Raw genomic sequence first — 13,208 nt, 5'->3', positions numbered from 1 at the left:
TTTACCTCTGAAAGCTTGGACTGAAGTCTTGAGCTTGTCCAGTTTGAAGAAAAAAGGAGTGGGATGTGTAGGTGATGATCCCTCTTTCTTCAAGCCACTACGAGGTGGATGTGGCTTAGTGAAGAGCTGCGAATCAGACACATATTAGTCCCAGCAACTTCTGTCCTGTTTATTCTGTTCTTTGGTTTAGCATCCTCTCTACCTGCTTGGGGATTTGACCAAAGTTGCTGACGTATCCCAAGACAGTGCTCTTGATGAGGGGGTCTTTAGCATCCTGACGACCTTTGTGGATGTAGAAATATGGATGAAAAGTGTTGACACTCTCGACAGCAGCTGGACCTTGTTGCCGATACCCAAAAATCAAGTCGATCCACAGGTGAAGGTGTGAACTCACATAGTCACTTTCCAAGGCCTAAGGGAAGCAGTACAGGAAGTTGTTTCACAAACTAAGACCACCTAGTCAAGTAATATTACAAAACAACTAAACCAGTGTGAAATGTGCAGACCTACTAAAAATACATTGTTATTACACCCAAACCAAACCATCAGTCAAATTGTTAATATGGGAGTTTAGAAACACAAGAAACTTCTCTGAGAATGCACAATCAAATTATACAGGTACTGTATGATTTCTTCCAAAAGTCAATTTAGAAGTCTAAAACAGCAGGATGCTACTCAGCTGCGTTATGAGCTTATCTTCATGTTAGAATTAAGAATGATTCGGGTAAAATTAGCCAGAGATTGGTTTTGAAGAGTTAATAAGGAAAAGTGGGCATTATGACCAGGCGCATCCTTGTACACAATCTTAATAACTCCATCTAGGAAAAGCAGAAAGGTGAAAAAAAATCATAACAAGGATATATTGTCCTGAGTTAATTTGTCTATAGTCTGAAGAAAAAAAAAAAACAATCTTCTGAAGTCACTAATTTTATGAGAATGGTAGGCAATATGAGTAGTTCAGTAGATTACAGAGTGATAACCATCATAGATGCCCCAGGAATGGAAAAAGGGAGGGTCACACTGTGAAGAAATCAGGCCAAAAGAGAGTAACAGAAGAGAGATATACAGTATAAAATCCTCCCACAGGGGAAGAGGGAAAAGGGTGGAGGAAAGGGAGAGAGAGAACATTCAGCTCGTAAATAGCGATGCTGAAATAAAAGCATTACAGAAAAGAGAGAGCCCTGTGTCTGCCCTGTGCTGTGTTAAAAAGGCCTGTTGTGTTGCAGTGTCTGTCATCTAAACTTGCCTTTTCTTGATATGTAACTGGCCATTATATCTGAAAACAGTCAGTACTAGAAGAGTTTAACTAAACCAGACTCAATGAGACAAAACGGCCTTTAGAAAACATGAATAAAACAGTGGCTGTTGTAGAGAAGACATATCGCTTATACAGAAGTGAGATGAATGAAGACAGACTGTAACCAACACTATTACAGAGCCACAGCTTTCTATGGATACTTGTTATAGATACTAAAACAGTAATTCTTTCATATATCACTCAGTACTGAACAATATTATTAGATCCTATGGGAGAAGTCCCTGCATGTAATAGTCTAGATTGGGCAATTGTAATGGACACCTCCAGAAAGGTGAAAGATCACTGACCTCTCGGTGGATTCTAATGAACTCCTGAGGGTCACCTTTCGCCCAGGGAGGCAGCTCCACGTCTCCCAGAGCGGTACCATCCTCCATACAGCCTGCAGAGACATACAGGGACACAACAGAATGGAGACATGGATGTACATTATATCAATATACAAATCATATCAAGTACTCTGGAGAGTTTTTGACCACTAGGGGCTGGTTGGCCCATAGATGTTACTGCTGATGCTTTGATATCAGCGACAAAAAAATAAGCCATGTCTACAAATCTGAGCTCTTTAAGACTTTGGATTTTTAAACAAATTCAATACTGTTTTTTTTTTTTTTTTTTTTTCTTATTCAAGCATTGTAGGTAAATGTACAGATATATGTTGGTCATTCGTAGGGGTAGAGCTTATACAGGTAGAGGATTATTAGAATGAGTTAAGTTAATCTACAGATATTAACAACAACATAAGTACAAAATAACAAATATAAAGTAAAGTCACAGGCTAAATTGGAGGAAATGTAGAATACAGCTTACAGAAAAAGAAAAAATATGAAATTTCAAACAACTTCACCAATTAATATGATTTTTAAGGCCTTAAATCTGCAAAACTGATAAAATAAAAAAGAACAAATTCATCTATTCTATTTTTTAAGCTTTCTAGGGATGCAAAGACATGCTAAGACTGACATTTAAAACTGTACTAGCCTAATATAGTGATAAAAACTATACAGGGAATGTTGATAAAGATAATATGAAAATACTGGTACATTTTTATCCATCCTAAAAAAAAATACTCCTTTTCATATTTGATAAAAACTAGTCACCAGCGTTTTTATCATCCACTTATAATTGATGATTTTTAAGCTAAAACATTGTTTATAAAAAAAAAAATGTTACTGAAACACACTAGTTTTGTGCCTTGCAACAAAAAAAAATGGTACTTGGACATAAAAGGTGAGGTTTTCACATTTGGATATACAGGAGATTTTTGTCTAACCCATATTAATATGATTGGAGTTGAGTAGGAAATCAGGCAGGTAGAAGAACTCAGGGATCAGCTCTCTGACGTCCCCCATGTTGTCTCTGGAGGCCGACTCCCACTCCTTCTTTATGCTGTAAAACATGCGTTCTGCGATATCAAACCCCCCCTGTTTGAAGGCGAGAGAAAACACTGTCAGACCCCGGCACACTGCTGAACCAAACTTCACACCTAACACATTAATAAAGCGGTCTGCCCGTTTCAGTGTTGTGAACCATATTTTATATCCTCTACTGTATTATGTAAGCATGAAATATTTGCAACTACTTGAAGGAACCTTTTCATTTTTCTGTAAAATTCCATAATCTATGATAGAAATCTCATGAGAGAGAATGTAATTTAGAATAAAACAATTACCCCAATGAATGAAAATAACATATATACCCGTAAACTGAGTTAGAGATCTAAATCCAGTTATGGATATTACTACACACCCGTTATGCGCTTCAGAAGACAAAAAGGCAGCAGACTAACATCTTTATTGCTTTATTCTGACTATCAAATATGCATGCCTTTTCATTATAATCAATTGGATGCTATATTGTAAATTGGAAACATCTGTGGCTATTTGTATTGGCTTCTTTTAGAGGCTTTCTGTAATTATTTGCATATATATTGAAATCTCCCTATAATCTGTTTGCATACCAAAAACAGCACTGAAATGAGAAGCACAATGCTCAAAATAGCTCATATTAGAGAGATATTGCTGGCAAGATTCACTCATACAGTGAAGAATGTCAATGGACGGCCAGTGGGTTAGTGTATTTCAGATGGTTTTACAGTATATTTCTTTACTCTTGATGGTTTAAACTATGGTGTAATGGATTTGTGTTATTGTGTACAGAGTTATACACCTGTATGTATGTGCAAATCTAGATGAGCCTTGTATTCATGTAACAAAGGCAAGGTGGTAAATGCTGGGAACAGGGAGCCAATTTTTATAACATTTTTTGGAAAGAAATGCATGTGTTGAATGCATTTAATATGGGTTGATGCCACATTTTAAATCTGAAAATTATATAACAGTATTGTGGAAAATTAAGGTAGAAACTGCTGTCAAATTAATTTTATTTTAGCAAAAAAATAAGTGTATTATGGACTTAAAACTACAGATTTCACTTCTATTAATTGCTATTAGTGTACTGTTTTTTAATGTGGTATGTGTTATATGTTAGGATCAACTCAAAAACTAAATGGTACTTCTCAATTGATTGGTATATCTCAAATAAAATAAAGTAATTCTTGCTTTTACATTTCAAGCACATAAAACAATATAAAAGTTTACACTGATGCAAAATTCTTACCTGAAGTGCCTGGAAGGTGTGTGAAAAGGGCTCCATTCTCACAAGGAAGGAGGCCACAATGATGGCAGAGGAGTAGTGTGTACAATAGTGACATTGCGCCGATAAATCTCCTGGGTGTCAAAATGTTTTAGAAGGTTTTTCAGTTTTAAGTACAGTGAATACAGTGAGAATAAAGGGTAAAATTGTTAAATATATACCTTCAGCCTCACTCATCTCAACTTCTTCATATCTCTGGATGAACATCTGCTTCCTTTTCTCTGTTTGAGCTCCCATTGGCTTGGACAGATCACGGAAAGTGGCAGGATTTGAGAGATCGAGTGTCTGTCCAGGACAAACAAACATCAGGTAAAGAATATAAAAAAACAGTCTTAATAACAGTAGTGGAACAGCATTTTGGAAGAATATCCATACAGTGTATAAATTGTCCACAGGCATTATCGTTGTTCTCTACAGAATAAAGAATATTTCATTTGTAAAGACAAAGATGTCGCTGTGTGAGATCCTACCTCTGACTGGTAATCAGCTAGAATCCAGGGGAAAACTGGATACTGCATCAGGTCATTGTAAGTCCTCCCAGCAACAGTGTTTAGATGCATCAGGTATTCAAAGTTACTTATTTCCCCTCTCTGGAAGATAGAACAGAGTGACTTAAAGCAGGAAAACAATGTCTCAAAATGGAAAAATATAATTAAAAACATCAGGGAAACTAGACTACAATTATCGTTTTATTAATTCAAGCACTTTCTGAAGTAAAGAATATGGAGGACCAAAGATGCCATTATAACAAATTAAATAAAAAAGATTTCAAAAAAATTCATACAATAATATTAACTGAAGGTTTGTGGTTATGTTTTCAGCACAATTGATATGTTACCCATGACCAACCCTGGTCACCCATAATTTTGGGGGCAAAGGATCACAAGATCAAATTACTTTAAACCCCTACCCTCCTGGTACTGCACAAATCCCTCTGGTCTGCTGTCGATTTTTTTTTGTTTCTTTTTTGTTCTTGCATTTATTTAATTATACTCTATGGTTTTATACTTAGCTTTAATGGTTTTGATTCACTTTAATGGCTTTGGTTTGTGGCTGCAACTTGTAACTCACACTTTATGCAGCACATTATGCTTTTACCAAGAATTAAATATGCTACAGAAAAAAAACTTTTACCTATTTGCTTTTGCAGGTACAATTATTCTGTGAACTTTCATGTACAATAACCAGTGGCTGTAAAGTGTCACATCAAGTATCCCTCCTCATTAGCATTTAGGTGAAGAAATACAGACAGAAAATAGATACAGAAATAAATAAATAGGGAAATATGAACAGTATCTAATAATGTAATAATATAAGTAAAGGAAAATGAGAAAACAAATAAATACAAATAATCAAGACTTTCCACCATTGCATGCTCAAACTTTTATGATCATTTAAATTCTATTGTGTTCCTGTTTATATGTATAAATATATATTATGTTTCATATTTTTAGAGAATAGAACTCCATCTAAAAAAAAGAGAAGCTGAAGTTAGATATTTTTTGCAGGCACCGGATCAGTTCTTTTAAGTGCTGTCTCCTATATAAGGCAGTTTTGGTCCTCCATAAAAATAGTAAGATTAAATGAACAAAATGGATAAAAAGGCCCGTTTATTGAATTACCTGCCATTTCAGAAGAGCTGTCTTTTCAACCACAGGGGTCTTCCTGATGCACATGAAAAACAAACACCTTAAATTAGCATTGAACTGGGCAATGATCGCTAACCAATGACTAAAGGGTTTTTTTTTTTTTTTGTTGCTCTGTAGTCTAGCAACCAGTGTTGAAATGTAACACAGTAGACTTCTGGACCAGTGGAGTGAGTGATTCAGGAAACAGACAGTGTGTGTACACAGCTGTAGGAGCAGTTATGGGACTGAGGTGAGCTGCAGAGCAGAAATACTGACATGAGGATGTAGAACATGGTGCCATCTGTAGGTTGTGAGTAAACTTTACTGTTACCTGTTTTACTAGTACAGTAGCAAACTGTTTACAGGAAAAAACAATACTTTGTTGTACTCTGACTTTTAAATGCCATTACTTAAAATGTTGTAATGCTTTTCAATACAGATAATTACTGATTAAACACAAACTGCAAAAGTCAATATCTGTTACAGGGAGGGACCATAGTTACCATAAGGAATGGATAAAACTTCCTGCTTCATTGCCGAGAAAATGTGTGTAGTGGAGATTTCCTTGACATCTGTTTTTTGTGTGTGTTTGTTCACAGGCTGGTGTAAGGTGATCTTTTAATGGGCTCAAAAGGGGCACACACTTATAGCCAACACTAAAGTTGAACTAGAGTGGAAAAACTATTCAGTTCAAATACCATGTAGCTACTGAATTAATCTACAGTATTTGGCTTAAAAAAATATCTATGCTAAAGAGCAATGTTGCTAAACATTTCATTATACTTTTTACTCATGGAAGTGCTATCTGAACATGTTTAATCTAAATTAGGAAAGCATTCAGCTGCTTCTGAAATCTCTTTTCCCTCTGTGGGCCAGTAACATGGCAATAAAGTCCTGGCGCCAAGCACCCCAGTTGCTAAGTAACGCTATGAAACAAGCGGAACCTTGACTTTGTTTGGTGTAGAGAAGCTAAGGATATGTTCCTAAACAAAAATGTGAATTCCTGATCTATCGTCTTGACTTCAGCACTGTAAATATTTTGTGAGACATACTTTTATACTTTGTTTTTGTACTGCTCTGTTATCTCACTCCCGTGTTAAATTCTTTTCCGCATAACGATGGCCTGTTCAGAGAAGCTGGTGATGTTTTCTTGTTTTGAAAAACTGAAGACCATATAATCACTTGAAAGAAAAACAAAATAGGGTAAGTACAAATCTTTATGATAAAAACATGAAAACAATTTATAACAAAGATATAGTAGGATGCTAATAGGATGTAAAGTACATTCCTGAACCACAGAGCAAAAGGCTACTTCAAATGTTTTCAATTTCTAACAATAATAACTCCTCCTCTTGTCCAATAACTCCTGACCAAATTATTTTGTAAAACTACACTAAATCAATCATTGCATTTGGCCCAGTATGTGTTATCTAATTGCAGGCAATAATTTCATGCAATAGTTTTCTATAGGAGGTTATAATGGGAACAAGCAGCAGTGGATAACCTCTCTCATCCTGAGGATGATGAATGAGGCGAGAGAGGGCCTTGGGGTGTAACACAGACACAAACAGACACATACCTTGCTCTTTTAGACAGGGAGAGGAGAGGAGCGAAGCCCTCATCACACTACCAACACTCTCTAACTATCATTTATCAAAGTCCTGATTTGACTCTTTATGAACGTGCACACGCACTGTAGTAGAGTATTTCCATGTATGTCGACACACTTGCTTGTCGACATCCCATCCATACACAAACACACACACCTTCCTCGCCTGAAAAGAGCCAAACAGCTCAATCAGTTGAATGGTGAGGGAGCATCAGCACTCATTTGTTTTTGCTGTATTACCCAGTGTCGCCTCTCTCCTATTGTTCCCCAGCATTAGCCTTAATTAGAGAGTCATGCTCTTAAATACCCCCATGGGCAACACTGGGTGAGCACGCACTAGTGCCAATAGAACACTGCGACATACACACGCGCACACTTACACACACATCGTTCAAGCTCTCATTCCTCAGAGAGCACACTTTCCCAGTTGCCCAAGGCCATACATAAGCCCTTGTATCTGAATAAATCACATCAGCCTTACACACACATACTTACACGTAAACATACACACAACACATTTATTTGCTATAGTAGTGTGTGGTGCTGAAGATTAGATAAATTATGGAAAATCAGCCACTTGGGAGCAGCTATCACAAAGTAAGGTTGAAATGTTACACTGAACCTGCAGTAAAACTCTTTTGTGTTTCAGTAGGATGCCCAAAAAGAGAGCCAAAGCAACAAAAGTGACCCTCAAAATTGCCAAAAAGGCAATACGAATGACACCAGACGGCCATCGTAGACTCACCCTATGCAACATAGGTATAACAATCTTCCCAAAGTGTCTCCTCAAGCTAACCAACGTAGATGAGTTAGATCTCAGCCGTAACATGATACAGAAACTCCCTGCCGACATTGGGAAATTCTCCTCACTCCAATGGCTCGATCTACACAGCAACAAGCTGGAGTCTCTGCCCGAGTCCATAGGCAACCTGACAGGACTGACATATCTCAACCTCTGTAACAACCGTCTAACCTCTGCAGGATTACCTTCAACCCTGGGCTGTCTCACCAGCCTGAGGAGCCTCAATCTGGGAATGAACCGCCTGGACACTCTGCCTACTTCTATGGCAGCTCTAGACAGCCTTCAAGAGTTAGGACTATTTGACAACCTCTTCATCACATTACCAGAATTTGTCAACATCCTGCCCAACCTCACTAAGCTGAACACGAAACGAAATCCCCTGACATACATGTCAGAGGACAGGGAGGACATGAAGGAGAAGTCCAAGGCAAAGGAAACTGTGTACCTGGTCCATGAGAGCAGTGTATGTACGACACACCTTAAGACATGTGAAGTACACAGGCAAAGGTGTTTGAGAGGAGGAAGAGGAGGAGGAAGAGGAGAGGGAGGTACGGTTGAGGAGAAAAGGCCAAGGACTTATCCTGGACTGGAGGTACCAAACTCTCCAGCTAAAAACACACAGGATGTGTGGCGAATTAGAAAGGTCAATTAACAAATAAAGACCCAAACAGCCACTGGAAACAAAGACTATCTATTGATGTAAAATGTTTAATACCTGTTGATCCACTAATCCTGTCAATACATGTAAATAATTGGTGTAAAATGCAGTTTTTCATTTTTTCATGGTCATCAGATATGACCCATCTGAACGTTCAGAGGCTCCATAGTGAACATGGAAACAACATCATCTTCTACAACACTGATTCATCAGTAAAACCCATGGAGTTGGATCAATGACAGTGGATGGAGACACTGGATTTATATTTAGTTAATGATATATTTACTGAAAAAGTCACTTTTTCTTCAGTTTTCTCTATTTTGATAAAATGACTTTTGAAATTACTCTGTTTAATTCACTGACCTTGTAGATGTTCATAAAAGCTCATAGGAGATTATGTGATTTACACAGAAAAAAACTTAAAAAAAAAAAAAAAAAAAGAAGAATATTATAATAAATGGTGACAAAACACTTAAGATAGGTTAAATATAGAGGAAAAAAAATCATTTGGGAACTGCCACAAAAGTAGTACTGGGTCTTTATGGGTTAAATGAGAGGCAACTGCTGATTTTACTTCAAAAACCAACAGAATTAGAGCAATAAATGCTTATGAAGTCCTACAAATTCAAGTTAGATATGCATCATAATTTGCTGTTAAACGCATATTTTCTGATGCATTTTTCAGTTTCAGTTAATAAAATAAAAAAACAATTGCCTCTAGTGTTTTGTTGTATTACTGTGACACTTACCTGGCATTAGCAATGACCTCAGCTACCCCCCTGCCTTTCAGTGCTGGCACTATCATGCACAACCTTTAGGGAAAACACCACAAAAGAACTCAGTTCAGTACCAGATTAGAATGATCTGTAGACTGTTTTAACCTCAAGTACAAATAAATGTGCTACCTTTTATATGCAGAGACATGGTCCTTATTCAGGAATACCAGGAATGCTGAGTGTCCATTTTTCATGAAGACCTCAAGAGCATTATCCTAATGGTGTGGTAACAGAGGGGGACAAAAGCTCTTTAATAACACTGTGATATTATGGTTATTAAAATCTGTTACATCATACAATTACTACATATTGAGTGATTCTCAAATCAACATGCAGAAAAGAAATCCATTCTAAACCTATTATGCATATTAGGCTTGATCTACTGAATTGGTGCTACCTGATGTCCCACAACTAAAAACAAATGTAAAAACCAATTAAGCAAACCTTAGATGTCTACTAAGATACACCTATTGCCCACTGAATCCTGAAAAGTGTATCTATAAAATTACAATTGATAGGGTATTTTCCTAAATCTTAACCCTAAATTTCATCCTGCAAATACAAAAACTATTTCTGCACGTCATGATTTTTTACTTATCTTAAAAAAGTATTTCCTTTATGAATCATGAAACTTTAAAATAAAAGTATTTTATTCTTATTTAATTTGCTGCACACCTAAGTTTTTGAACACTGCCTGAGAATGATGAGTAGATAGGTCCCATCATTCAGAAGTAAATGCATTCCAAAGATGAAAAATGATGTAGCATCATAACCAAGAATTCCTTTTTTGTGGTTTATATTTTTGGGTGTTTCTGCAGTAAATATAGTTTGTATGTGTATAAGTGTTTAGAACTGTGCAAAATAAATAATGCCAACATCTTGAAAATGTTTAAATTACCTATATACTTTCACTATTGCACATACTTATAATCCAGCCAGAAAGAGGAACAGGAATGAAAATAATTTGTGATTATGCAATAAATATTAAAGTTACTTGCAAATATTACTGTGGATTTAAATAAATAATAGATGTAGCAAAGATTTGCTGCATACTAACATGCTTTTTAAAGTTTGTTTTTGTTTTGTGGAAAGCAGTTTGCATCGTTTTGATTGACCATTTTAACTCTTTACAGGAGCATTTACGTATGTGTCTGACCTCCAAAAGGAAGCGCATAAATCGGATGTCCTTGATATCCTCATAGAGCCAGCGTCTGCAACGGGCTGGGGGCGGCTCTTTGTTTAGCATCGTGGAGATGAAGGAATCCCTCACACTTGCAGAAATGAAAAACACACAGTGATCTATGGATGGCTGATTAAGACAGCTACCCTATGCTAATTAGCTATTGTGTTATATTTATGCATAACTGCACAGTGCACACAGCTCTACCTGCTAGGGTGATGTTTTCTGCAACAAACATCTCCAGTGGGACTAAGGGTGAATCCTTCACACAAGAACAAGCTCTCCTTCCCAAACAGCAGCACCCCCTCTGTGACTTTGACACTGCTTACCATCACTACGCACATCTTAGCCTTTACCTAGAAGAAAAGAGATGAAAAAACAGTAGGGGGGAGTAGAGAAAGAGTAAAGAGATACATTAAGCTCTGTGTGAGAAGCACAATACACATCAGCCCGTTTCTCTCCTGGGACATGACAACACAGGCACTTCAGGCTTTACTTGATTGATCATTTTAATCAGATATTTTAATCATTATTAAAAAGACACAGTTGAACACTTCATTATCAGAGCTGATTGATGGGGAGCAGAGGAACCAGCCCCCTGCTTTCAGCACTGTGACTGTGTTTTAGTCCCAAAGTGGACCCACATGCTCCTTTCAGCGCTGGTTGTAGCTAATGCTAACTGCATTGTGATAATGCGTAGCTAATTCTATTGTCTCCCCTCATTTCACAGGGAGTGTGTGCACCTGGCCGTCTCCCTGTGTTGGCCCCCCTGCAGGTCCTATGGGACCCAGCACCCAAAAACCATATGGGGCCACAACATACCCGCAGGGCCTCCACAATTTATACTAATCAAATCAGACTCTCTACCCCTAGACACAGAGACACACACTTGGTGAGGCCCTGCCTGGCCATTATTAGAAGAATTAATCACTGCCACACACACAATAGAAAACCTGCTAAGTGATCAGAACCTCATGTTTGAATGCTTACGTAGAGAGGTGGTATGATGGATAATATCACTCATCATATGAAATCATTCAAGAGTCAAGGAGAACGAGTCTCTACGACTGTACACTTACACAGAGCTATATCATAGTCAGATTTAATGGCAGCTTCCTTAAATGAACACAAATTGGCACCAGGCCTACTGCCCCTCACAATGACTACATTTGTGAAAAAAACTAGTTAAATTTATTGTTATCAAAGATTAAATATAAAACAATAAACTTGTTTCCTTATCTCCGTGCTGTGCTCTGGACAGATACGCGTTATCAGTCTGAGGGTGATTTAGCTGATGATGGGAAGAAGGAGAGAAAGGAGGACTTTTATTGACTGAGAGCCTAATGTCAGACCATTGATTTCTCCCCACACACATTACTGTCATAATCACACTATTGGCGCTGGCAAGCTAATTATGAGTGGATCTCCCTTTGTGTGTTAGTGTGTGTGCGTGTGTTAGTCTGCGTGAGTGTGTGCATTTTTCAGAGCTAATGACTATGTTCATTTGACAGGAAGCTCAGCAGGACACACACACTGAACCACTGCAAGACAACAGGACACACTTGCACACATCGCACACTTACTAAGCGGATGTAAGACAGCTTGTAACACCTCCTACTGTTTTTATTAATACTTCTGTCAGAAACATTAAAAGCCGCGGCTGGTTGCCGGAGCGATGAGAGTCCCTGTCAACATGTATCTTGGTTTCTAACTCATTGGAAGAATGAGAAGAGCTGAGCTGGGCCTACACATTAAAATATTACACTAATGAGGAAAGATGAAATTCTGATAGCAGCGCTGGGCTATTGGCATCCCTTAGTCTACATCAGATAATTATGATTGTGAATATTATGGGGATAGGCTAGGAGGGAGATGTGCTTGTGTTTAGGCTTGTTGTTTTTATCTCAACATGCCCTCGTGTGCTATAGCACCTCATCTCCTGTATGCAGCTCCTGGAGGATGATACGTATATCAGGGCAGTCTTGCATTTGGGAGCAGGATTCAGGTGTGCTGAACTCAGGTGGACTCTCCGGGACAACAGGTGTCTCACTCAGAGCAGGGAAGAAGGTCAGACGATCACAGTCCTGTCCCTCTTCTTCCTTCTCTTTAGCCTCTGCTCCAACTTCACACAGGATCTTGGGTTCTGTTAAGGAACAAAACAAGATCTCTCTGGTGATTTAACATCAAACAACACCAATACAACTGAGAAGGTAAATAGAAGAAAATATCCTTTACCTGTCTCAGCTTCTGTGCCATCTTTGCCTTCTTCCAACACACCAGTCCTAAAACTTAGACATAGTGATCCTAGCAACTGTTGCAAAAATAGAGCACATTGGTTAAGTTAAAATTACATCATTATAAATTAGGAGATCCTTTCATCACACTGTTATCAAGCTGCACTACTTTAGTACTGTTACTTCCTGCTTTACTTCACTTTTTTATTTATTTATTTTTTTATTTTTTTAGAGAGAGAAAGTGAAGAGAGTCAGGCAATATGTGAAAGAAGTTGGGGAATACAATCAGCTAGGGATCAAACTTGCAGGTCTCCCTACTTTTCCACTTACTCCTACTAGTAGTACTGCTAC

At 37.8% G+C, this 13,208-nt stretch overlaps 1 protein-coding gene across 1 annotated transcript in view; it reads right to left on the bottom strand.

Annotated features, from left to right (window-relative positions):
- The window catches only part of wdfy4 (WDFY family member 4), a 44,815-nt gene that overhangs the window by 7,389 nt on the left and 24,218 nt on the right, over positions 1–13,208 (bottom strand). The window contains exons 44-57 of the mRNA XM_030156038.1: positions 12,859–12,934; positions 12,555–12,766; positions 10,831–10,979; positions 10,600–10,714; positions 9,573–9,658; positions 9,417–9,479; positions 5,593–5,635; positions 4,441–4,560; positions 4,132–4,255; positions 3,935–4,044; positions 2,589–2,739; positions 1,606–1,697; positions 203–412; positions 6–126 (exon numbers count right to left, since the gene is read on the bottom strand). Of these exons, the coding sequence (XP_030011898.1) occupies positions 6–126; positions 203–412; positions 1,606–1,697; positions 2,589–2,739; positions 3,935–4,044; positions 4,132–4,255; positions 4,441–4,560; positions 5,593–5,635; positions 9,417–9,479; positions 9,573–9,658; positions 10,600–10,714; positions 10,831–10,979; positions 12,555–12,766; positions 12,859–12,934 (1,672 nt within the window). The remainder of the gene's footprint in view (positions 1–5; positions 127–202; positions 413–1,605; positions 1,698–2,588; positions 2,740–3,934; positions 4,045–4,131; positions 4,256–4,440; positions 4,561–5,592; positions 5,636–9,416; positions 9,480–9,572; positions 9,659–10,599; positions 10,715–10,830; positions 10,980–12,554; positions 12,767–12,858; positions 12,935–13,208) is intronic.

This window comes from Sphaeramia orbicularis, chromosome 15 (assembly GCF_902148855.1).
Source record: "Sphaeramia orbicularis chromosome 15, fSphaOr1.1, whole genome shotgun sequence".
NCBI lineage: Eukaryota > Metazoa > Chordata > Actinopteri > Kurtiformes > Apogonidae > Sphaeramia > Sphaeramia orbicularis.
Note: the sequence above shows the minus strand (reverse complement) of the source record. Positions and strands in the feature narration are given on the sequence as shown.